This window comes from Ammospiza caudacuta, chromosome Z (genome assembly GCF_027887145.1).
Source record: "Ammospiza caudacuta isolate bAmmCau1 chromosome Z, bAmmCau1.pri, whole genome shotgun sequence".
Taxonomy (NCBI): Eukaryota; Metazoa; Chordata; class Aves; order Passeriformes; family Passerellidae; genus Ammospiza; species Ammospiza caudacuta.
This window is the reverse complement of record NC_080632.1, coordinates 55,190,054-55,214,703: the sequence shown is the minus strand read 5'-3', so window position 1 is coordinate 55,214,703 and position 24,650 is coordinate 55,190,054. Positions and strand designations below refer to the sequence as shown.

The 24,650-nt window shown below is 45.3% G+C and overlaps 2 protein-coding genes across 4 annotated transcripts in view; both read right to left on the bottom strand.

The window, feature by feature from the left end:
* HMGCS1 (3-hydroxy-3-methylglutaryl-CoA synthase 1) lies at window positions 1-10,708 on the bottom strand. Of its 3 annotated transcripts, none has more exons than XM_058823313.1 (10): window positions 10,643-10,708; window positions 5,871-6,328; window positions 5,374-5,499; window positions 4,696-4,860; window positions 3,841-4,009; window positions 3,553-3,723; window positions 2,670-2,776; window positions 2,198-2,323; window positions 1,763-1,926; window positions 1-1,365 (listed from the first exon to the last, which is right to left on the bottom strand). In XM_058823313.1, the coding sequence occupies exons 2-10, from the start codon at window positions 6,316-6,318 to the stop codon at window positions 1,273-1,275; spliced, it is 1,569 nt and encodes a 522-aa protein (XP_058679296.1). In that variant the 5' UTR covers window positions 6,319-6,328; window positions 10,643-10,708; the 3' UTR covers window positions 1-1,272. The 3 variants fall into 3 exon arrangements, with proteins under 3 accessions (XP_058679296.1, XP_058679298.1, XP_058679297.1); XM_058823315.1 differs by lacking the exon at window positions 10,643-10,708 and adding an exon at window positions 7,327-7,407; XM_058823314.1 differs by lacking the exon at window positions 10,643-10,708 and adding an exon at window positions 7,166-7,328.
* Window positions 10,709-18,785: 8,077 nt separating this feature from the next.
* Window positions 18,786-24,650, bottom strand: part of CCL28 (C-C motif chemokine ligand 28) — an 18,020-nt gene continuing 12,155 nt past the window's right edge. The window contains exons 3-4 of the mRNA XM_058824408.1: window positions 19,689-19,815; window positions 18,786-18,942 (exon numbers count right to left, since the gene is read on the bottom strand). Coding sequence (XP_058680391.1) covers window positions 18,786-18,942; window positions 19,689-19,815 — 284 coding nt within the window. The remainder of the gene's footprint in view (window positions 18,943-19,688; window positions 19,816-24,650) is intronic.

Genomic DNA, 24,650 nt, shown 5'->3' with positions numbered 1-24,650 from the left:
TCAACTTAAATATATATATATATATATATACATATGTATGTATGTATATATATATATATATATATATATATTACAAACTTAAAAGGCTCATATCATAGTTCATTTCCAATCTGGGCTTTAAAAATCTACCAGAATGGACTCCCCATAACCACTGTAAATCTATCTACTGCTTGCAAAATGGATAGCTTTAGCTTACACGCTGGGGAAGGGGGGAAAAAAATAAAGGACTCCACTCCTACAGTATTGCCAATAGTGAGAATGACCTCAAAGTAAAAAGCCAGATTCAAAGCTACAAAGAGTCTTTCAGAAAGTATTATATAAAAGACAACTAGTAGGCTAGAGTTCCAGACAAATGATAAACATCACTCTCTCCTTTGTTTGCCAATTAAAACAGCGCCACAATAGCTCAAAATTTGATTTGAAAATTTTGCTGTCTTGGATATTCTACTAAACCATCTATTATGATGTCAAATCAATTATCCCCTTTCTTTAGAATAAAAAATGTACTACCTCCCTTCTTCTTCATCTTTCCTCCCAGTCTCCTGTGACTTAAAATGCAGGTATAAATCACATAAGATGTTAGGAGGAATTACATAGTAACTAACACAGTGAATCACAGAGTTTCTTCTAAGAAAACCACTTGTCAGCCTAGCCATTCTTGATCCAGTCACTTTGACAGGGAAGAGAGGCTCTATTCCAGCAATGGATGTTCTTGATTCTGTGCCTGTCCCAAAGCAATGGGGTGATGGGAGACAGACTAGGAGATGAAAGGGAAGGTGATAAAGTGAAAGAGAATTGCAGTATTCAGAAGGTTGACTGCTTATTGTCAAGGCACTGAGAACCCTAACATTAAAAGCTTGGACTATTTTGCACACAGTTGAGTACTAGTAGAAGTTAACAGTGTAGGTTTCAAGTCATTTTACATGGAAGAGTAGGCAGAAGATTCCTTTTCTTTTTTTTCCTTTCTGTGTACAAAGACTTTGTAATAGACTACAGCTACTTCTCAGCAATTAAAAAAGTTCAGACATGTTAAGGAATCCCCACAGCACCTGGCAAGTCCTTCTATCTCCAATATACTCCTGATTTTAGTGTTCTGAAAATATTATAAAATCAGCACACCATATTATGATGATCTTTTTCAAGGAGCCTAAAGAGTTTTGTCATGCTCCAATTAAGTACTAGTGTACACTGAAACTTCAGCGCTACTGCAATCCTTTTTCTCTCTCACCCTGCCCTCACACCTCGTTTCTTTCCCCACCTCACAGAGGTATCTTAATGCTCCCCATTGGAAATGGCAACAGTAACGCCTTCAGATTCTGTTGTTGCAGGGATTCTTGGCACTTTCTTAGCAGGGCTTGGGATGTGCTAAGAAGAAGGGAAAAAAACCATTAAACACAGTTTTCTAGTTCACAGACATTCATACTTCATGGCTAGTCCAACTCTCAAACAACATTCATGCTACAATGGATGGCTTGGCCTTAAGTCAATCAAATTGGTCATGCTTCATGCAAACAGATCATGTGAGAAGAGCCAGTTTGTTCCTCTTTCATTCTTGTGCAATTTCGTTCTTTTTACGATGAAATGTACTTTTTAAAATCACAGTTTCAACTTTTTACTTCTGGCTTGTATGTTACATATGTTAACAAAGTATTCAATGTAACTCGTAAAACCACTTCCTCTTAACATACATGCACATGCTAAGACAAACACGTAAATGGTTCCACCATTTACATCAAACTTTAAAAGAGTGCCGAGCGTTCACCTCATGAACAATGCCTGGATGGACAACTCCAACTCTTGCTTCCAGAGGTCCATCACTCATGAGTGGGCGTCGGGCGTAAGTTCTCCTGTGTTTTTCATCCACACGCACAAGGTACCATGTTCCTTCAAAGAGATCCTCGACTGAACACTGCGGAATATAATTGGCTGCAAGAAAGGGAGGAACACATTGTTAGCTGTTTCCTGGTAAGAGTTTTACCCAACACAGGTCTTTGCAGACTGGATGCACTGAGACATCAAAAAACAAGCCACCGTTTTTACTTCAGACATGTTGGGCATAATGAACACAAGCTACTTAGAAGCAGAAAGGGCTGGACATTTCCTTCATTCTGCGCCCTTATAATTTAAAGTTTGGCAGATTAAGTGATAAGCAATTTGCTCAAGGACTAGGAAGGATTGATATTTATTAGGTTCTTACCCAAATGATGTGTTTCCTGTCTGAGCTTCATGTTTTCAGCAAAGACATCAGGTGCAATACATTTTCTTGAGTCAAGTCTTGTTTTGAGATCAGAAAGGCTGACAGTTATTTTGTCCAGTGCAGAACCTGCAATATAGAACCATCCAGGTAGGGTAGAGTCAGTACTGAGAACTGCACACTGGTATGTGAATATTTCAAGCCCATTCAAAGTACTTTGCATTATAGAATCTCAAGTATTAGTCATTTAAAATATTCCCAATTACCAACTTAAAACATTTAACAGAGTTTGAAGACCATTATTTATTTGTTCAAGGAGACACTGAAACACTCCCTGGAGCTGGACATTCCCAGTGTGGCACTGCTGTCATTAAGGCACTGTCCTGCAGGTTTCCTTATGCTAATGGGTTGTGCAACAAGGTAGCAAGAGGGAGCTGAGCAAGAGAGGCAGAGGACATCACCTCCAGTCACTCACCAGGAGTGGCATCCTGTGTGACCCTGATGGAGTACAGGGTAGCAGCAAAACCAGAGCCATATGAGAACACGCTGATTCTCTGTCCTGCAAGCTGCTCTGGGGAGTACCTGCAAATCATACCACAGCCTTTTAAAGTCAGAACTAAGACAAAGTTCCAGTTTTAAATAACTAGAAACTGCATCTAGCTTTGGAAAAGCAACCAGCAAATTACAGTGTCTGTAATACACATTTAGCATACTATGTACATAAATGCTGACTTTTAAAAACACAAATTCAAATACTGCTGTTATGTGCTGAGTTTGAAAGCTGCCTAGAGAAAAACATGCCCGAGAAATGCCCAAAATATGATGAAGGCAGACATATTTCATTCTTAAGCAAATTAAGGCCAAAAAAATAAACACATCTTGGAAGACAATGTTGGAATAAAGAAAAAGAAAAGAAAACCCAGGAGGAGTGGTTTAATGTAAACTTAGTATGATTTTGTAAAAGGCTGCATTTAAAAAAAAAATTAAATAGTAATTTAATTTACTTTACTTATTATAGTAAGAGAAGACATTCAGATTTTTTTTTTCCACTTCAGGAATGTTTCTAGGGGAAGGAAGAGGGGGAAAGTTGGGGCTGAGAACAGACACTACCTTACAAATAAGATCCTGCTTTGCAAGGCAGTAACCAGCTGTTTTGCATCAGCTTCTGACATGGACATTTTCAATCTATATGTCACTTGAACAGAATGTGTGTACAGAATTATGTTTTAACTTTAGTTTCTCTGCTTAAGGCAATCTTGTAGGGAAAGGTTTGCTAAATTACACTTTTACAAAAGACTTTCTGAAAAAAGCCTTTTATGACCTTATTCATAAATAGCTTTTCCCAATTTTATGCTTACTGGGCTAGAAGAGAGGCAAGGCAACCGTAGACTGAAGGGGTATACATATTTCCATTCTGATTGGATACAAGTAATGAAGCTTTGGTTTTCTGATTGAAGAGCTCTGCACTAGCTTTCATAAAAGCTTTCTCCACATCTCTGTCGAAGTATGTATCTTCAAGTTTTATATCCCTATTCAAAAGAGAAAAAAAAAAAGTTCAGAAACAGTTAATAAAATAGCAGAAAGTAAAAACACACCTTGGATGTATAACAGATTATCTGAATGAGACAGACAGCAGCCATTCTCACCTGAAGGCTTCCAGACCACTGAAAACACCATTTGCTGTTTCTGGGTTCTGGTCACTGAGAAAGTCATTCAGCAAGAGTCTGGCCACAGATTTCTGTACCAGTTTACAGTATGGAGAGTGGAAGATCATGAATCCAAAGTCATTCAAGGTGAAACGTCTGTCTGTCCCCTCTGGAAGTGGCAGAAGTGTTATGTTACAACCTCTGTTTAGTACTCACTTCAATTATGGAAATAAAGCAGGGAGCTGGCAGGACACCAGTCATCGTAACAGGTTGGCATAAACGAGACACAAACATGCAATTAACACTAACCACTCCTGTCAAGTGCGCTTAACACACTGTACTGCTTCTGTTTAAAATTTCTTTTTTTACCACCTTTTGCACCAGCTAACAATGTTTGCTCTTTCTCTAGAACAAAAAGCTATGTTGAACAGCATTTTGACGTAATAATCTACTCAATTTGCCTCTCTTCACACTTATTTCTCTTAATATAATTAAAGGAATTACTAAACATATTGGGTTAAAAGAAAAAAAATTAGTATAATTACAGAACATTTAAATATTAACCTAAATTTCTTAAAAGTCTGGATGGAGATGGGTAATAGTATGCTTTTAACCAAGGCATTATGTCTTACACCAACAATTGCCTGTAGAGACTGCTGCTTACAGACTGTCAGGAAATTAGCCATGCCAGAACAGAACTAAATAATTTCTTACAGGAGAAATATTTCAATCACTTCATAACATACAAACATGAAGAGACTCAGACCAGCTTTTAGATCAGATACTGAAACTGTCTGTGTGGTATACCCTCAAGCATCTGTCAATCTTGCAGTACCACTGGGAGAGGCTACGCACCCTTCTGCCACTGGGCGTGGATTTTGTTGCGATAGACGGTGTAGCAGCGGTCCAGAGCACTGAGGTAGCACTGTATGGAGAGCTTGCCATCCACCACAGGATATTCAGAGACCATGTCTGGTTTATAGAAGTCATACGCGTGCTGCATGTGGGTTCCACGCAACCCTGGTGGGCAGAAATCGACAGAAGTTGAAATTAGTTTTTTCAGCTGCTTTGAGTCAATTGGGATGTGTCAGTTGGCACACATGGAAAAAGAAGCAGCTTTGGCCCCTGTTCAGCAGATTTTCATGGCACTTCTGGCCTTTTAAGGTAAGGTTTCACACAGTCCTCAATAGCCTGTAAAGCAGAGTAGGACTGAGCATGACAAACACATGCAATAAAGGATTGTCATATTGCCCTGGAAGTAGAATGTAATTTGTTCAGCTCTAGTATTACTCTATCAGTTTTACTGGAGAATCCTCAAGGAAACAAACAAATAGGAGCACCTCTACTTGTTCCTCTCTGTGTCCTGTAACTGGACTTGGCTGAGTTAGCCCAGACAAGAAGAGATAAAGAGCAATTTTTGACATTAGTCACAGTTGATCTGCTGCTTCAGCAAGGCACAAAAATCAGGGAAGAGGCTCCAGGCTGGATGCAGTAATCTGACCTAAGCAGTGTATGTTCTCCCACGCGACTCACCTCTCTCAAAAATCAGCGGTGCATTTGGGCCCACCAGCATTGCAACAGCACCAGCTCCCCCAGTGGGCCTGGCATTTCCAGAGGCATACACAGCAATGTCTCCAGCCACCACGAGGGCGTAGCGACCTGGGAAAAACACACAGGGAAAACGAGGATAAGGAGCCACGAGTCTGGCACATCTTAACACCCATCAGCAATTTTTAGACTCTAGTTATTGAGGAGATGACACCAAGATTAAAGGGCTCTTCAATTTTGATTTTTCTCCCACATTTCAATTGGCAATCACCTGAATTTACAGAAGACCTCTACATTAGTAGCTATGTCACTATTCATGCTGTAACTGAAGTGGCAAATACCCAGAGAATTTAAGAAAAAGACTTCAGAAGAGAAAAACAGTTTACCCTCTGAATTTTATATGGTTAAACATGACCACTGTCATTGTGGGGCAGACTGATGTAAGGATGATGTAACTTTCCAGGAAAATACTGGTGACTTACCATCCCAGGAACTGGACTCAATCCAATTAATAGCATTAAAAAGAGCAGCTGTGCCTCCATAGCATGCATTGGTGGTGTCAATTCCTTCTACATCTGTATTACCAGACTCTTCAAAAAGCTGCATCAGGACGGTCTTCACAGATTTTGATTTGTCAATTATGGTCTCCGTTCCAACTTCTAATCTCCCAATGCAATCATAGGAAAGGTTATTCCTCTCCATGAGCTTTTGGACCACAGTCAAGCAGAGGGAATTGATATCCTCCCGGTCAGAGCAGAACCCCATCCTTGCCTGGCCCAGCCCAATGGTGTACTTCCCAGCATCCACACCATCGTACTTCTCCAGCTCTGTCTGGTCAACATACTGAGATGGAAAATATATTTCCAGTGCCACAATTCCCACATCTTTGGGCCAACAGGATTCAGCATTCACTGGAAGAGACCCAGGCATCGTGGCAGATCTTTAAGAAAAGAAAAAGCCATGTGATTTACTCACATATACTTAGAGAAGCCTACTTTTAGCTCCTGCAATTGTAAGGAAAAAGATGTGTTGCATGTATTCTATAACGTCATTTGCAAAAGGCAAGCCTTTGCCTCTGGTGAAGCTTTGGTATGAGCATACTGTAAAATATCATTAGTTTTAAGAGGTTTTTTTTTTAATTAAGTGAAAATACAGATTTCAGCCCTGGAGATGAACAGACATAGGTTAAACCCAAGCTATCCTTCTGAGGCAAAACCATACACTTACCAAGTGTTAAGTGTTTGAGACATTAATGTTCAACATCTTACTTCTGCTAATATGGAAAGTTTCAATTCTGCATATAACCAAGCTAGAAACGCTGGTTATTTTTATTAGCATTGCTAGTTGAAAACCCTTACTAGAAAATAACCATCTTAAGACAGGGCAGGATTCTTCAAAATATTTTTTATTTTTAAACAAAGTGACATACGTCACTTTGTTTTGTTCACACTGCAAAAAGGCAGAATTATTTCTGTGTGGGTTGGTTTTTTTTGTTTGTTTTTGTTTTCAGCGGGGGCGTTGTTGTTCTTTTTGGTTTTTCTATTTGTTGCATACTCTATTCCGGCATTCCCGAACACTGGAACTCCCAGCACACTGCCTGGAGTACTTCAGGGCTGAGATGAACAGTGTTCTCCCTGATAGGCCGAGTTTCCTTATTCTAACCCCACAACTTTCCTGTCACCACACTTGGGGATTTACTACTCCCAAGGACACACTACACCCCATTACTTCAACCCTCCCTCAATTACACAGCCCGGCACCATCCTCCTCAGCTTACATCCCGACAGGGCACCCGTCCCTTCCGTGCGCAGCTCCAAGCTTCCAGAACCCAGGACCAGCTGCATAGAAGGCCAAAGAACGACCCTACAGCGGACTGCGCGGTTTTAAGCAAAAGAACCAATTTCGCCTTGTTTGTGTCCCCTGCTGCCGCCCCAGCACCTCAAGGTTATCCAAGACCCATCCTGGAGCCGCGGGAATGTGCGCACAGGGGCTCGCAGCGCGCCTCAGCCGCAGGTGGCGCCCAGAGCCCCACCGTGCCCCCTCTGCCCCTCAGGCCGCCGTGCCGTGCCGTGCCGTGCCGTGCCGTGCCGTGCCCCAGCTGCCCCACTGCGCTCCCGCCGCCCGCCTCTTACACGCTGCGGAATCCCATGGCCGCCTCCTGCCGCGGGCAGGGCGCATGCGCGACGCGGGCACTGCGCGTGCGCAGCAACCGCCACGCCGGCCCAGCGCCGGGACAGCGCGCTCGGCTCGGCCGGCGGGCACGGGCGACAGCTCCTTCAGGAAATAAAACCCAATTCCCCGGCACCCGAAGCCCCGCTGTGGAGAGGCTTCCTGTGTGGTCTTGGCTGTGTTTGTTTTGTTGTTTTGGACAAGCCCTCAGCACGTCGCTTTTGTTTCCAAAGTGGAGCGGTGCCGTGTCGCCTTATCTTGCTTTAAAATAGACAGATAAAAACCCCCAAACAACCCGCAAACTGAGCAAACCCGTAATTACTCCTGCCTCCTGTGACCTGTCGGGCAGTATTTTGGCTTTGTTCTGGTACAGCAGAGGGCTGATGCTGTTTGCGGAGCGGCCATCGGCCAGGGCAGGGAGGGAGGGCGCTGGTGCAGCAGTGCCCGGAGCCGCGGGGAGTGTCCCTGCCCGGCACCGCCAACAAGTCACACACGGCTTGGGGACACGTAGCAGCACTGGGGTCCGAAACCTGGCTCCAAGAGCTGTGCGCTATCCCAAATCTGCACAGGCACTGCAGGAAGTCGCTTTCTGGCTCCCATATGAGTGCAGACATACTGCCCACAGAGAGATCCCAAGGTACCAGCTGGGAGAAGGGCTTTAGGGATCCAGCTCCATTTCTGGCACAAAACACCTCATTTTATCAAACAGGAAATTCCAGCTCATCAGTGTCTGGCAGCCACAGCGAGGGTGAGCCATGCACCCAGAGCAGAGCTCACTGCTAGCTTAAATTTGGGGGCTGCTGAGACTCTCAAAAGGCCTAACTTTATTTAAGATTCAATGAATCTTAAATCATTGAATAACTTGGGTTGGAAGGGACCTTAGACATCATCTCATTCCAACCCCCCTGCCATGGGCTAGCACACCTTCCACTAGACCAGGCGGCTTAATGTATTCAGCCTGGCTTTAAACACTTGCAGGGATGGGGCATTCACAGCTCCCTCTGGGCAACCCGTGCCAGTGCCTCACTACCTTCACCCTAAAGAATTTCCTCCCCATATCTCATCTAAACGTAGTCTCAGTTTGGAACCATTCCCCCTTGTCCAGTCACTACACACCTGCAAGAAGCCCCTCTCCCTCTAATTTTTAATAAGCTCACTGTAAGTACTGAAAGAGTGCAGCAAGGTCTCCCTGAAGCCTGCATGGAGCATGTAATGGACTCGAGAAATAATGGGTGTAGGAGAATAGCAGCTTTTAACCAGGCAGTGAATTGTTGGGAAAATGAATATGCCAAAAGGAATTACATTATTGATGAGAGCTGATGAAAACAAGTGTTTTCTGTGCTTGCTCCTTGCAGAACTTTGAGATGCCAAAACTGGCATTCAAGTGATATTACTTGCTGCGGTTCTCTCATCAGAAAACTTTGTGTAGAGCACAACTGAAGGGAGGGTGTTTCTTTTGTGTTCCCAGGCTCACCAAACACCAAGCTCGCCAGTCACACCCAGCAGGGCGGCAGTCTGGGCTGCCATGAGCAGCACTGCTCTGTAAGCATATTCTGACCACTGAAGGAAATGGGACCTACGACATCTCGAGTCAGTCAGTCAGAAAAAACCATGTTTACTCAGTGTAAAACAGACAGTCTTTTGTCAACAGCAAACAACATCGTATAATTGAGTTTTTACTGAAAATGAAAACTTTCTCAGAAGTATCATTTGTTTTAAAATAACAAGAACCTGAAATGCTTCAGTTTATGGAAACGAGAAACACACTTTGTTTTGTGTCTCCTTATGATTCTGCTGGGAATGAACGAGAAGCATAAGCCAAGCCAATTCTTTCCGCTTTTGCTACCAGAAACATGCTTGCTTGTAATAACTGGTGGCGTTACTGTCCTTTCTTAGGCATTTGAGCATACTATGTCAATAATTTGACTGAGTTATTTTCTGCCTTAGTTTTTAATTCTAACGGAACACTTTACTCAAAGGCAGAAAATAAGCCCCGGCCTTGTTTGCTACAAGCGATGCCTTTGGCTCCGGAGAACCGGTGGGAGGGGCAGGGCCGGTGGCGGCCCCGGCTGCGACATCACCGCCTCGTCCCGCAGGGGCCCGCCGGTGACATTGGCGCGCACGACACCCGTGCCGCCACCAGAGGCCGCCGGACCGCGGCCACCTCCCCGCGGGACGCTCGGCTGCGGGCGCCGGGATGGGCCGGGCCGGGCATCCCGCGGGATGCTCGCCCACCGCCGAGCGCCGGGATACAGGCAAACCGCGCAGATCCGCGGGGACGGAACTAGGGCGGAGCCGTGCGGCCCCACCCGCGCGGATGGCGGCACACCCGAGCACGGGGCTCCATCACAATACGGGTGGGTGCCGGGATGCCCACACCCTGCGGCAAACGCCGTAAGGAAAGAAGGCGGCGGCATCCCTCGGGGCAGCACCCGGCTGCCTCTGCCTGGGCACGGGGGTGGCGCGGGCAGGGAGGCACGCTCGGTCCACCTTTCCCGGCATGGGAGGACGACGCTGTCGCGACATTGAGAGGCGGCTAAGGGACACACCGAAGGGTCCTCGGTTGCCTCCGAGACGGGTTTAGAGCCCGGCGGAGCCCCGCAGCAGCCGCTGATCGCAGCTCACACAGCCGAGGGCCTCCCCCGCGGGCAGGGCGGCGGGAGGCGGCGGCCGGGACTCCCACTGCGGGATGCAGTTCCTTCGGGACGCACTGGTTACCCGGGCAGTGAGCACGGCCCGCTGCATCGCCCGACGGGCCGTGATGCTCCGGAGAGCGGCTGGCGCGGGATACGAGGTGACATCTAAGTTAGGACACCCTGACACATCTTTTTGGGGTGGTTTTCATCCTTTTTTTTTTTCCCCTTTCTTTTCATTTTTAATTTTTTTAAATTCCCCTCACCGCCCCGGGGCCGCTCTACGGGCGTTCCTTCGAAGGCGCTGCATCCACAGGAAGCCGCTTCCAGCTATGCCGACCCGGCGTGCGGCTCCCCCTCCCAGCCCCGCCGCCCCTCGCGTGCTTCCCCCACGCGGCTCCGCAGCCTTTCGCCCCCGGCCCGAGTGCCTCCGCGGCCCAAGCCGCGCTCACCCGTCGGAGGTGATGGCTTCCGGTGTCGTTCCCGATGTAGCTCCCGTTGTCGCTCCCGGTGTCGCTCCGCACGCACTCAAGACAGCACCGGCCTCCGGCGGGCGTGCGGCCCCTTTAAGCAGCTGCACCGCCCGCCACCCGGTGCGCGGCATGAGCGGCAGGGCCGTCCACCAATCACAGCCACAGCCGCACCAGGTCCCGCCTCCCGCCCGGGGAGCGGCGGGCAGAGCGGGCGGGGGGAATGGCGTGAGAAAGTGACGCGGCGTGGGCAGAGGGCGGTGCGCCAATGGCGACGCGGCAGGGGCGGCGGGCGCCCAATGGGAGCCGTGCGCCGTGCGGGGACAGCCAATGGAGGCGCGCGGCCGACCGCGGGTGAGGGTAGGAAGGGCTCGGGCCGGGCGCGAGGCGGTTGCCTGGTAACGGGAGTGTCCGCGTGTCCCGGCCCGAGCCGCGCGCCCAGAGTGTCCCGGCCCGGGTCCCGGCCCCGGCGCATCCTGACCCCAGTGCATCCTCACCCGGCGCATCCTGACCCCAGTGCATCCTGACCCCAGTGCATCCTCACCCGGCGCATCCTGACCCCAGTGCATCCTGACCCCAGTGCATCCTCACCCGGCGCATCCTGACCCCAGTGCATCCTGACCCCAGTGCATCCTCACCCCGGTGCATCCTCACCCCAGCGCATCCTGACCCAGGCCCATGCTGACCCCAGCGCATCCTGACACCGGCCCATGCCGACCCCGGCCCATGCTGACCCCGGCGCATCCTGACCCCGGTCCATGCCGACCCCGGCCCATGCCGACCCCGGCTTGTCCCGGCTCCCGCCTGTCCAGCCCCCCCAAGTGTCCCGGCCCGGCGTCCCAACCCCAGAGTGCCCCAGCACCGGGGCTTGCACGGGGCTCTGCCAGCAGAATTGCTTCACACAGGATGTGATGGATGTCCTGTCCTGCCCTGCCCTGCCCTACCCTGGATCTTCCCGTAACATTTTAATTCGAGCTTGTTAAATCCTCCGTGTGCCAAGCCGCACATCACGGGGTTACTGCTGTCTGACAAATTGGCATTGTGTGGGTTCCTCCTGCCAGCCTGGCTTGCCTTTAGGCCGTGCGATGATTTATTGTCACCTAATCCATTGCTGCACACCCCCGGAGAACTGGGAGAACAAACCTCTGCTGTAGATGGGAAGCTGCTTGACAAAAGTCAAACACAAATTTTGTACCCTGGGTAATTGGGTTGTAAACCACTGCTCAAGTCAAGGAAATGCACTCCCTTGGCAGCCGTCAGGTTCTGTGAGATCTGGCTGCTGAAGCCAGCAGGAGACACCAGCCTGCTCACCTCACTCCACTCCAGGGTGTCAAACCACCATCTTAGGGGCAGGTAAAAACACTGCTAAGGAAATGGGAAAGCCATAATTGAAAGTGTGAGCTCCTATCCTGTTTGTTGAATCTGTTCTGCCATTGTCATGGGAAATCATCACAGATTTGTCACATAACTATCTGTAGTGTGAGGATTGAGAAATACTACTGAGAAATCAAGAAAAGTTTTGCTTGCACATGCTACCCTGGAATCTCCTGATAAGCTTGTGCCAATCACTTGGCATAAGCTTGTTACAAGCCAGTTCCATTTGTAATTCTGAAAAAAACATGTTGAGAAAATGCAAATTCAGTAGGTAATGGTGTAGTTACATCATGTAGACACAGTTACCTCCTTTGCCTACAGACAAAAGGGATTTGTCAGGAAAGTTCGTCTTCTGTTCTGGGGCTCTAAAACTTCTTTTTCCTTCCTACCACAGGAAAAAAATTTCCTTCTTTTCCATTCCTACCACAGGAAAAAAAACCAAAACCAAACAAACAGAAAACCAAACCCAAACAAACAAACAAAACCAAAACTCCCCCACCAAAACAAAATCAAAACCAAACAGAACAAAAACAAAACAAAAAACCTACAAAAAATCAACCAAACAACCAACGCAAAAAAAAAAAAAAACCAAGAAAACAAAAACCTCAAAACCACACAATATGAAAAAACAGAACCAGAACTGTATTCTTGTTCTGGCTCCTAGTACCAGCCTCAATATGCACTTGGTGACAAAATATTTCCTGCCACGGGGGTGCCTGGATTGCCCAGGCTTTCTGGAAGAGGTGCCGGGCAGCAGAGGGACCAGTCCACTTCCCTGCTTCCTGGGGACTCGGCTGCCTGTGCTCCAGGCCAGCACTGGCTCCCACATCTCAGGCAGCCTGGGCTGGGGCTGCCCTGGAGAAGGCAGGCAGTGTGATGGAGCTGTGGGGAGCCTCCTTGACCACCTCTTCCCTTTCACTTGGGAACCGTATTCAAATTTGGGCCATTGCCAGAGGGACACCATGATTGTGCCTGTGCTGGTACAAGCCTTGCTGACCCTGACCCAGTGATTTGACTTCCCGGCTTCACCTCTGATCTACTCATCTCTACAGACTTGTGTGAAAACCTGGGCTCTTGTTTGACCCTGTTTTGCCATCTCTGGCCCTGCTCTGCTTGTTTGTTTGGGCACTGTGAGAGCGTGCCCTTGGTGGGGTCGCTGGCCTGCCTGCTGCCTCGCCACAGCTCTGGCTGCTCCTGGCAATGCAAACCTGGCTGCTCTCACTGCTCCTGGTGATGCAAGCCTGCCCACCTGGGAGCCTGCACTCAGGTGTGGGGGGGGTTCCTCCTGACAAATGTCTTGCTTGCTTTCAAAATGGCAATATCAGAATTGGGTTCTGCAATTTTTTTTGGTGCATGTATAGTCAACACTAAATGAAGATCTTAAAAATGCAGATCTTCTACAGATGTCATAAAGAAACCCTGCCAAAATTACTAAGATTAGCTTGGTGAGGTGATCCATGTTATTGCTTTCTTTCCCATAGTCTATGTATCTCTACTCTCTATTTAGAGATTTACCTGGTCTTTACACTGCTAAAAGCATTGGTTTGGTCTACTCAGGATGTTTATGGATCCAGATGCTAATTTAAATTTATATGAAGTCCAGACATCCTCCTCTTGCAGACTGGTTTGATGACTAATCCTTTATAGCCTAAGACCTAGAACCTACTTTTTCTTATTAATCAGTGCAATTTATTGTATAACTGTTGTCAATAGTGTTATTATTTTTACTCAGCCTTGTGACACCATTTGCTTTTCCTGCTACAGACTGTATTACAAGGGAAGACTTATAAAAAATTGCAGATCCTTCACAAGAAAGGATCTGCCTATGCTGGTGTTGCAATAGTCTACAATTGTTTTACATTAATTTCTCATAAGGATTGCATTAATATCAATAAAGTTGTTGGTGAATCTTATTTCAAACCTCTTAGTTAATTAATTATAGTTTTCTAACCGAATTATGCTCCAGATATGTGATTGCACTATTTCCAGCCCAGCTAGTGAGAATGCCTTTCATGGCTGTAGAGCTTAATCAATCTGCCCAGAGAGATATTCAATCAAAAATTGTATTTGCAAATTATGTTTATTTGTTTGGACCAAGGACAGGTTTTAATAAAAATGGTACTACCAAAGAAGCTCAGCATAACTCAGAGTAACATTGTATCAGAAATATGTTCAGGTGTGCTACTCAGGGCGCAAGCAGTCATCCTCTTCCTCTGTTAAAATCCAGGTGTTTTGGTAAAAGAGGGGTTTGAATTTGAGCCTCTATCAACATTTTTCAACTGTGTAAAAGTGTGTGGTAACTCCTAAGCCAGTGTTTTGAAAGAAAAGTGTTTGCAATCTTATGTCTCTAGTCTGATTTCTAGTTTTAAGCAAGAGTATCAAATTCAGGGTGCTGGTTTTGCTTGAATAGACCCAACAGGTTCTTTGCTTTTGTTTAGCACTTCTTAAGCAATGCTATCTGTGATTTCTTTAAAGCATCCTAAAGACTCAGAGGCTGTCACATTAAGTTGATAACTCTTAAAATAAATTTTAAAAGTGGATGATAATAATCTGTTAAGCTGTTTCTTAAAAGTGGTTAAGAGTGACTTTATTGCAATTCTCAAGAATATTAATTACAAGTCTAATTTGGACTTAATTCAATGAAAGTTACACTTCTAAGCCACTAAAATACTCACTGGTGTTTTCAAATGCATCCAACTAGATCTTTTAGGCACCTAAACCTATTGAAGAGAGAGCTTTATTCAGCATTTTCAGGGAAAACAAAGTAATGTGCCCTAATAACCTCTTCCACAAAACAAGATGTTGAGATGACTTTAACAAAAAAGGCATTGATTTTATTTTGCTGCCAAGTACAAAATAGCAAAGGTCAAAAATAATGCTCAGGTACAGAGAATATGAGATCATTCAAGTGAAGGTTTGGAAACTGGAAGATTTTTCTTCTACATATTTGTGTGTCAGCGTTCAGGGCTAAATAAAACTGTACGAAGCAGTGGATCTTTAAAGTGTTGTTTTGGTACTTTATATACCAATACCAGGAAATAAAGTTTTTATTAGATTAAATGACTGGTATAAATGATTTCTAATTCAATTTCCAAAAGAATGCACAGTAATCAAAACTTGAAATACAGCTGGAAGCAGGGAGTGGACTTTGTAATCTCATAATCTCTCAGACTGATCTACTGATTCCAGAAGAACCTGACAGGAGACATCACACTGACGAACTGGAAGATGTAAACAAAAATATCAAAGCCCGTCTTTAAAGTGGGTCCAGTGAATGCAAATATTTCAATAACACTTGCCTTGTAGATCTGATTGGGTCTTTAATTTCAATACAAAGAAGGAATTGCTAAACTGATAAGAATCAAAGATTTGGAGGCCAGAAGGGCTGACAGTACAAAAATTAGTTACTATTATATGTACTGCTTTCCAAATGGGAGGGATAACTGCAGCTGTGCTGTGATCCTATGTAGATTTTCATGTTTCTTTTTGCTGATTTATGTCCGGAGATAGCTCAGGGATGCCACTTGCTCGGTTTCTCGGCTGTTTAGGCTTGTAAGTTTTCTGTTTCTGCTGTTTAGGTGGCCTGGAAAGGCCCAGGGATGGCCTTGAAGAGCTGATGCTTCAAAGGACGAGGAGAGACTTCTGATCTTGTCTCGGTCTCGGTGTTTATTAATTGTTTATCTAAAAGATTTTCTTTCAGCCCGACAGAGGTCTGCACAGCAAGTCAGCCATGGGCACACTCCCGAAGCCCCCGGGCGGTCACTTATCTTTATACCCGAAGTTACGTGTACAATATTTATCATTTTTCCCCAATACCTTCTACCCTTATTAACCGGTGCACTTCTAGTAATAACCAATCCCAAAGTGCCACCATCACCACAGAAGATGGAGGCCAAGAAGAAGAAGAAGAAGAACAGGACACGCCCCAATTCCTCCATCTTACTTCTTTAGACCCCCCTGTACCAAAATCCTAAACCCTGTGTTTTACACTTTAATTAACTTATCCCTTCACCATACACCCAGTGAAACCTTCCCAGTCCTCATACAGGTGTCGTCTCCTGTGTCGGATCAAAGTCCAGCCACCAGACACTTCTGGCAACATTCCAGGACTCCCGAGCCCCCCAAGGGTGGTCTCGGCCACTCTGCACCTCCGTCCTGAGGTGCTGAGATCCCACAATCCTATGACTGTCAGAGGACAGGTCTGCAAGCCAAGACTGCATGGAGCTTCCCAGCAGCCTGTACCGAAACCACCATGAACCCCTTCCCTTCCCTTCCCTTCCCTTCCCTTCCCTTCCCTTCCCTTCCCTTCCCTTCCCTTCCCTTCCCTTCCCTTCCCTTCCCTTCCCTTCCCTTCCCTTCCCTTCCCTTCCCTTCCCTTCCCTTCCCTTCCCTTCCCTTCCCTTCCCTTCCCTTCCCTTCCCTTCCCTTCCCTTCCCTTCCCTTCCCTTCCCTTCCCTTCCCTTCCCTTCCCTTCCCTTCCCTTCCCTTCCCTTCCCTTCCCTTCCCTTCCCTTCCCTTCCCTTCCCTTCCCTTCCCTTCCCTTCCCTTCCCTTCCCTTCCCTTCCCTTCCCTTCCCTTCCCTTCCCTTCCCTTCCCTTCCCTTCCCTTCCCTTCCCTTCCCTTCCCTTCCCTTCCCTTCCCTTCCCTTCCCTTCCCTTCCCTTCCCTTCCCTTCCCTTCCCTTCCCTTCCCTTCCCTTCCCTTCCCTTCCCTTCCCTTCCCTTCCCTTCCCTTCCCTTCCCTTCCCTTCCCTCAGCTTGGGAAGGTTGTTCCATTCTCTGTGAAGTGCTCTCTCCCATAGCACAGCCATGGAAGTTGGGGTACAGTCCATGCTCCAGTCAGTATGTTTATACTCTCAAAAGGTCACTGGTTGCATTGATGGCAAAGCTCTGAGGAGCTGAGATGCCATCATAAACCCGCCTAGAAATCAGAAGGAAGCAAGAAGGTTCAAAATCTAAAAGGCAGAGCAGAACATGAGGAAGAAAATGGAACTGCCAGAAAGAGCAATGTGCTGCTGCCATATTGTAAAGTGCTTCAGCAGTTTTGCATTCCTGGTGCTCTGCTGACCTGGGCCTGGGGGATTTGGATTCTGTGTGATACCCTTAGCTAATTATCTGTGTGGTGTCCAGGCAGTGCAAATGAGATGGTGGGAAGCGTGTGCCATTTCAGCTTGCATTAGCCAGGGTCACATCCTCTGCCTCAGCAGTGTGCCAAGCACAACTTTGGGGGAAGAGCCTCTGTGCACGCTGGGAGTCAGAGAGGGCAGCCCCAGCTCCTGCTCCCAGCAGCAGGCTTCCTGCACGCCATTCCAGTGGGCAGAGGATGGGGCTATGCCAGTGTACATGCTGTACAAAATATTCCCTAGATTCCGGAAGAATATATTGGTTGCCTCATCCCTGTCAGAAGGCAGTTGGCTCATTAGAGCAGTAATTGTTTCTCTAACCTGTTTTGAAGGGAGTCAAGTTTCTTACACCAGATTTGCATGTGTAGAAGTATGCTGTTTGTCTCTAGTGACCTTTCTACAGTTTTCATCTTTCTTATTTAGGGAACCTACCAGCATCTGCTTCTATCCCCTGTCATCAGACTTGCTTTCTCCCATGCTTGCAGGATGAAGCTTTGCATAAAAATTTCAAAGCAAACACTAGAGGCAACTCAGAGGAGCTCATTTAAGTCAAATGCAGTGATTGGAAAAAAAACAGTAATTGCTAAGGGAAGAGGAGAAAGAGCAGAGTTGTGCTGCTAAATTAAGTATTTTTGGCTTATGAGATGTGTGCATTCTATGGCACTGACTCTTTTAAAGACCTCTCTTCTCCCTCATTTGCTGCTTTCTGTGTACATGTCTGTGAGGAGAAGTGCTGTTGATGACATGTCTTTGTGGGAATACTAAATTACTTTGAAGTTTCTAAGGAAGGAGGGAGGGAATCCAGACTGTGCCACACAGGAGAAGGCAGTACTGGACTGTGGAAGAGAGGCTGTGGAGTGCGTAGCCAGACTGTCATCATTGCTAGTCTATGAAAAAAGGCCTCAGTCTCAATTATGAGAAATTCAGCAAAGAGGGTAGGAAGGACGCATATGAAGGATCTGAGTATTTGAATGAACAAAACTGAATGAAAAAAAGCAATAGAGATGATATTTATTGCATAGCTTTGAGTGCCACACTTTGAGTCTTGTGAAGAGGATCAGATATTATCACTGAAATTGTATTTCATGACAGTAAAAGCTGGGAGCAGAGATTGTTTAAAAGAGGCAAAAGACATGGTTTTCGGCAAACAAGCTGGAAGGATCTGAAAAAGTGTTTGTAAGTCAATGTAAAATGAATCAAAAAAGAAAGATTAGTGACTGAAAGAATATAAACAAGACAGGCAACAGTGGAAAGATGATTGTAGACAGGAAAGAATAGGGACCAAGAATAGGACTGGGAAAAAATGAGAAGGAGCAGCATGTTAAAACAGAGGTGACAAGGGAGGTTGCCATAAAAGCAGGGTGAGAGAGAGGAAGATTTAAGTCTGCCAAAAGATCCAGGAGGTACAGCGAGCACTTGCTACAAGACACTACAAGGAGCACTTTGTCATTTGTCTTATCAGCATCATTCTGAGTACAGGTGATCTTTTCTGCCTCTGCTTTTTCTAGCACATAGAGATTGGAAAGTCATTTTAGTGCTACAATAGTCCATCAGTGGTGAAATCTGCTATCCTTGTCCACAGTGCCATATGCCACAGAATCTTCATCATGGGTCATTTTACTTCATTTTGCTACTGCTTCTGCTCTTTCTCTCTGGTTCTTCTGGTTCTTCTCTGCTTTCTAACATGAGATTTGCTCCTGTGAATCTTTTGCTTCATCTTCTTCATCATTTTTTCAACTTTTCTATTCCATGGATTCACACAGAACTTTCTGCCTTTCACGTGGAGACTAACATTTAAAGAAATGGTTGTCAGTTTCAAAGAAAAAAAGTAAAATCCCAGCTTTTAAAAATCATCATAATTATCACCCATCTATGAAGACCACAAAGTTAGACTTGGTTAATCTTAAATTATATTTTATGCTGTGTTTATTAATTTTTTTTCTGGTTTCAAATACATTAGGATCTAAGTTTTACATTATTAAACTTATATTCCAAAATCTGTAAAAAGGCTTTACTACTTCAGTGCAGAAAGAGCCACAATGCAAAGCAGTACATTTCTATGGCAAATAAATAAGCAGACTACTGTGTAGTTATTATGACTGTGATGATTATCATGTAAAAGTCTAGAAAATGTATCAATTTAATCCAAATGGTGTGATATTGTACCAGAAAAAAAATTAGATATATGCTTATGTACAAAAGTAAAGCTGATTTAATGAGTTTAGGCCAGGGGTTTATGGGATAAATAATTGGAAAAAACAGAGAAGTCTTAAGGTGCCTGAGTAATTTTTCAGTTCTGAAAATAAAGCAAGTGTCAATGAAGGCTGAATAATATTCTGTATTGCTACTGAAAAAATGATTAACTTTTAACAATCAAGTTTAAATAGCACAAGGAAGGACAGTTCTTAAATCACATAAACCATTGTTTTTTGAATTTGTGTTAGCTTTCCAAGATTCTACTATTTAAATGCTGCGTGATGGATTTTAACTCGCTGTATCCCTTTCCCAGTGAAGGACACAAAATATCTCTTACATAACAGCCTCTAGGTGACACAGGCCACCAGCTTTCTGGATTTCAAATCTCTCCACTCTTCTGAGAATTCCTTTGGAAATTTCATCTGAAATTTTCGTGCAACAGCTAAAGGCCCCTGGAAACAAAGCTAAAAAGAGGAGTAGCAATGTTAGAAACAACACAGATAGAAGAGGGATAACTCATAGTTTGACTGCACAGAATCACAGAGGGGTTGAGATTGGAAGGCACCACTGGAAGTCATCTGGCACAGCTCTCTGCTCAAGCAGGGCCATCTGGTCCCTGGGTCCTGCTTGAGCTCCACTCCAGCCCCTATAATGTGGTTTGCTTAATTAACTCCATTTTATGAGACGAGCAGCCATGACTTTCTATGACCAAGCAAGTCATGTGTTCATATCCCTTCCCTCATTATCAGGCCCTGGAGGTCCTGTGAAACAAGAGACAAAGCAATCAGACTTCTGTTTCTGTTCCCTAGCAGGTGCCAGCCTGCCATCATTGCTCCCCAGATGCAGGACTTGGCATTTCCCCTTGTTGAACTGACTGAGTTTCCTCTCTGCCCATTTCTATGTCAGGAAAACCATGTGGTTCATCACCCACTGCTCCCAGTTTGTTACCATCTGCAAACATGACACAGGCACATCCTGTTCCATCATCCAGGTCTTTAATGAAGGTGTTGGACTCTGTTGAATCCCATGGTGACCCCAGAGGTTCGTGGCACCGATTACAACCCCCTGGACCTGGTCCTTCATTCAGTTCTCTGTCTGCCTCAGTCTTTACTTGCCTATCCTGTACTTTGTCAGCTAGTCTATGATGGGATTACAAGAGACAGTAATCAAAGCCTTTCCTGAAGTCAAGGTACATTAAGCCCATGTCTCTCCTCTTCACCAATAACCTAGTCACATTATTGGAGATGGCTACCAGGTTGGTCAAGCATGATGTCTCCTTCATAAATCCACGCTGACCACTCCTGATGACTATCTTGCCTTTCAGATCTTGGGAAATGCTTTCTCAGAAAATTTTCTTCATCACCTTGCAGGGACTGAGATGAGGTTTAGCAGCCTATAGTTCTCTGGATTTTCCTTCTTGCCCTACTTGAAGATAGGGGTAATTCTTGCTCTCTTTCAATCTTCAGGAACTTCTCCCACTTGCCATGACTGTTCCAGGGTAACTGACAGTGGCCTCACAATGGCATCAACCAGCTTCCTCAGCACTGGCTGTGGCCTATTCTACTTGTCCTGTGGCCTTATATATGTGTAGTTTTTAAAAGTGCTCTCTAGTTTGATCCTTCTCCACTGACAATAAATCATCCTTGCTGCAAATACTCCCTCTGGTCCCAGGAACCTGGGTTTCTTGTTAGATTGCCTAGTTTGCATGGTAAAGAGCAAGACAAAGAAAGTGTTGAGTGCCTCAGCCTTATCCATGTAATTTGTCACCACTTTCTCTGTCCAGTTTAGCAGTGAGCTTTTGTATTCAGCCCTCTTTCTTTTGTTATTTATATACTTATGAAACATTTTGCCACATGTCACATTCCTTGACAGATTCAACTCCAGCTCAGCTTTGTCTTTCCCAGCAGCATTCTTGCACGATCAGACAACCCTATATTCCACTTGGGTCACCTGCCCCAGCTTCCACCCCTTTATCCACACGTTGTTTCATGTTCTGATGCAGTTAAAAGCTCTGAGAACATCCAGCCAGGCCTCCCGCTTGGGTTTCTCTTTGTCAGGACAGACCTTTATAAAGCTTGGAGGGGGTGACCCTTGAACATCAGCCAGCTCTGCTTGACCTCTCTTCTATCCAGGATCACATTCCATGGGATTCTTCCAAACTTGTGAAGAGGTTGTAAATCAGCTCTTATTAAATCCAGGGCCATGAACTTGTTTTTTTGCCCTGCTCCCTTCTCCTAGAATCCCAAACTCCTCCACTTTATGGACACTGTAGTCAGTGCTGCCTCTGATTTCATGCCCCTGACTAGATCTGCTCTGTTTGCAAGTATCTCGTCCACTAAGAGCTTTTCTGTGCCAGTTCCTTGATTACTTGTTGTGGAAGATATCATCAATGCACATCAAAGCTTGTGGATTGCTTCAGCACTGTTGTATTGCCCTGCCAGCAGATATCAGCACGGGTGAAGTCCCCATGTAAGATTAAGGCCTGTAAATATGAGGATTTTTCCAGCTGTTTGAAGAAGGCCTCAGCTTCTTCTTCCTGGTCAGGAGGTCCATAGCAGACCCCCACACTACCAGATCACCCCTGCTGGTCTGCCCACTGATCCTGCCCTGTAAGCTCTCAGCCAGCTCATCCTCCATCCCAGGCAGAGGCCGTGCATTCCTGCTGCTCTCTTGCCTAAAGGCCAAGTCTGTCCTTTCCCTGTCGTTCCCTCTCCGTCCTGCCGTTCCTAAAAGCCCATATCCCTCAGCTGCAGCACAGCAGTGACATGAGGCACCCCTGGGCACATCCCTGAGCCCAGTGAGGTGCGAGCCCTGCGGCTGCAGCCGCCCTTTGTGCTGCTGTTTGTCCCCATGCTGCAAATCCGAGCGCTGACAGGACTAGTTATCCCCACAGCTTGTGCCTGAGATCTGCCTGCTCTGCTTCTCCCACAAGAGAGATTGGTGGCTTAAATAAGTTTCCTTCCCCCCTCCTTCTGCGTGCATATGCAAAGGCTTGTTACAGTAATATAAAAGTAATTAAAATGATTTATTTTCACTTGTGGAAGATCACCAACATTTACGACACAGGAAGTGCCAGGAGTGTAATTTAAAAGCTCTGCCTTTTTAGGTCAAATCAGGCCCATTATCTTTTGTTGTCTTTTTGAAATGACAAATGCTCTTGCTGGGCTTTGTGTTTTCTTTTACCCCAAGGGCTCCCATGGTTGAATGTGTCTCCACTATGGAATTATCTCCTGCACATTTTTTCCTCTTCGCAAATACCATCTTAAAAATGAAAAGTCACTTAACTTTAAAAAGCAAATCATAAATCTAGGTGGGTTTTTATTTTTTAGAAAAATACTAACATTTTGGGACTTTTCTTCTGTGCTAGCAGAGAAATAGATCTTCTAAAAGGATTTCCTTCACTAGCTCAAGGACAAGCAAAGCTGTACTGCTCAGGGATTTATCTAGGATGAAGGTCTCTAGATTAAACCCACTCTTCAAAATGAGCACAGCAAAGACCCCTGGGTCCCAGACCTTGAACTAATCTGGGAGAAGTGGAGAGAGAGTCTTCTTCCTATTTGTTTTCATTTTTCTTCCTATCCATGCTTTCTCTAAGTATCATTTAGCCTTGAATGCAAGACTTATGAGCTAGGGGAAAAAAAAAAAAAGACAGAGAATCAATTTCAGCTTCTGAAATTGAATTTCAATTTCTGAAAATAAGCAGGAGATAAATCTGTTTAAAAATTTTCGTGTAAGCAAGACGATTGTGTGCCCTTCTTATGAGAGTGCTTGCCGAATGCTGAAATAACAGATGCTGGCACACTGTAGCAGTGAGCTTGAGCAGCCAGCAATGGAGCTGGAGTCCTCGGAGAGCGCTCACACCTGCCCACTGCTGCCTGCAGGGGGATTTTGTACCTGCCGGCTTGATGGCACGGCCCTGGGATTTCGTGGTCAGAGGGGAGGTGGAAAGGCAGAAGCTGGTTCAGCAAGTTGTCTCCTCAGCAACACAGAGAGGAGGGCTATAAATAATCATAGGTGCAGAAGGTCTAATTAAGTGTTGAGTGCTACCTGTGCTATTTCCCCATTGTCCTTTGTTTTTCTCTCTTCAACAGGACACTTCTTGTGAAGCAGGCTAATTGATGTTCACAAATGGAAATTTAGCTCATTCAGCACCACTAAGTTTAAGGTTTTTTCTGGGTCCTCAAGATAGAGTTGGTAAAAGTAAAGTAAAACTTTTGTTGCTGCTAGTCAGCTCCTGACAGAAGAATTCTGTCAGATGAAAACTTAAGGAAGGGTAATTATATTTTCAACTCTGTCTGATGTTGTTTGCTATGCTTTTAAGAGAGGTCTACTCCAGTACTTCTTTGGGGTCTAGTAAACTAAAATGCCTGGCAGGACCAGTGCAACTAGCTTCTGTAGAATGACTGGAGGTGTTAGAGAGAGCCAGCTGTCCCTGAACTATTCCTCAACTGGTTTTGCTGATGCTTGACTATCTCTTGCCCTCATTCTACTTTTTGTGCTTAAAACCATCCCTTGCTTTGATACTCAGATCTGAACTATCAGTATTGCAGTGTACACTGCGCTATATACCACCATGTTTGCCATTTGTCCACTTTTAACTGAAAATTATTAAATTAATATTGATGTACTTTTATAGCTTTGTAAGGAAAAACATACATAGGTTCAACCAAGGAAAATAAAGAAAACTTCTGATGCATCCAGGTAGGCTTGTGAGTGTCTCACTGGCTGCTTCTGACTGACTGACTGCCCTTTTGCAAAAATCTTAACCAATAAGTATTGCATCCTTTAGCAACTTGTTTAAAATTGCACATCTAGACATCACTTACATGACCAGAGTTGCCATTTTAGGGCAAATTCAATCACCCACTGCTCAGTCAGTCTTTGACCCAGAGCTTTGGATGCCACTGGCATCCAGCCCCTGCAGCTGCACAAAAGCTGTGCCCTGCAGATGTGAGCAGCATGGGAAACTGGGGAATGCCTCAATAAAAAACAGATTGAAATTCTGTACAAAATGTAAATGAGTGGTGCTAAACAGGCAAAAGCATTTCTTATGGACACTGGGAGCCTGCTAGTACATTTTTATTAGAGGTATGTGCCTGGAGAGGCTTTCTTCCTTTCACATGTATGTATTCCCTGAGGAATTCTGATGTGCACTGTTTTTTTTTTATGAAAAAGAAGCTCTCACTTTTTTTTTTCTGCATTTTTGCTATGTGTATGAAAGCACAGCTACAATATGGAAAATAGAAATCAATAATCTGTGAGTCATAGATGAATGCATGGCATGAGGGTCTTTCTGTCA

Bases quoted from the DNA above. Each gene is read 5' to 3' on its own strand.
- HMGCS1 (XM_058823313.1), bottom strand. From the start codon at position 6,318: ATGCCTGGGTCTCTTCCAGTGAATGCTGAATCCTGTTGGCCCAAAGAT. The intron at 4,010-4,695 runs GTGCGTAGCCTC...TGCCACTTCCAG, and splicing joins CCACGCCCAGTGGCAGAAGG to AGGGGACAGACAGACGTTTC. The intron at 1,366-1,762 runs GTGAACGCTCGG...CCTTCTTCTTAG, and splicing joins ATCCAGGCATTGTTCATGAG to CACATCCCAAGCCCTGCTAA.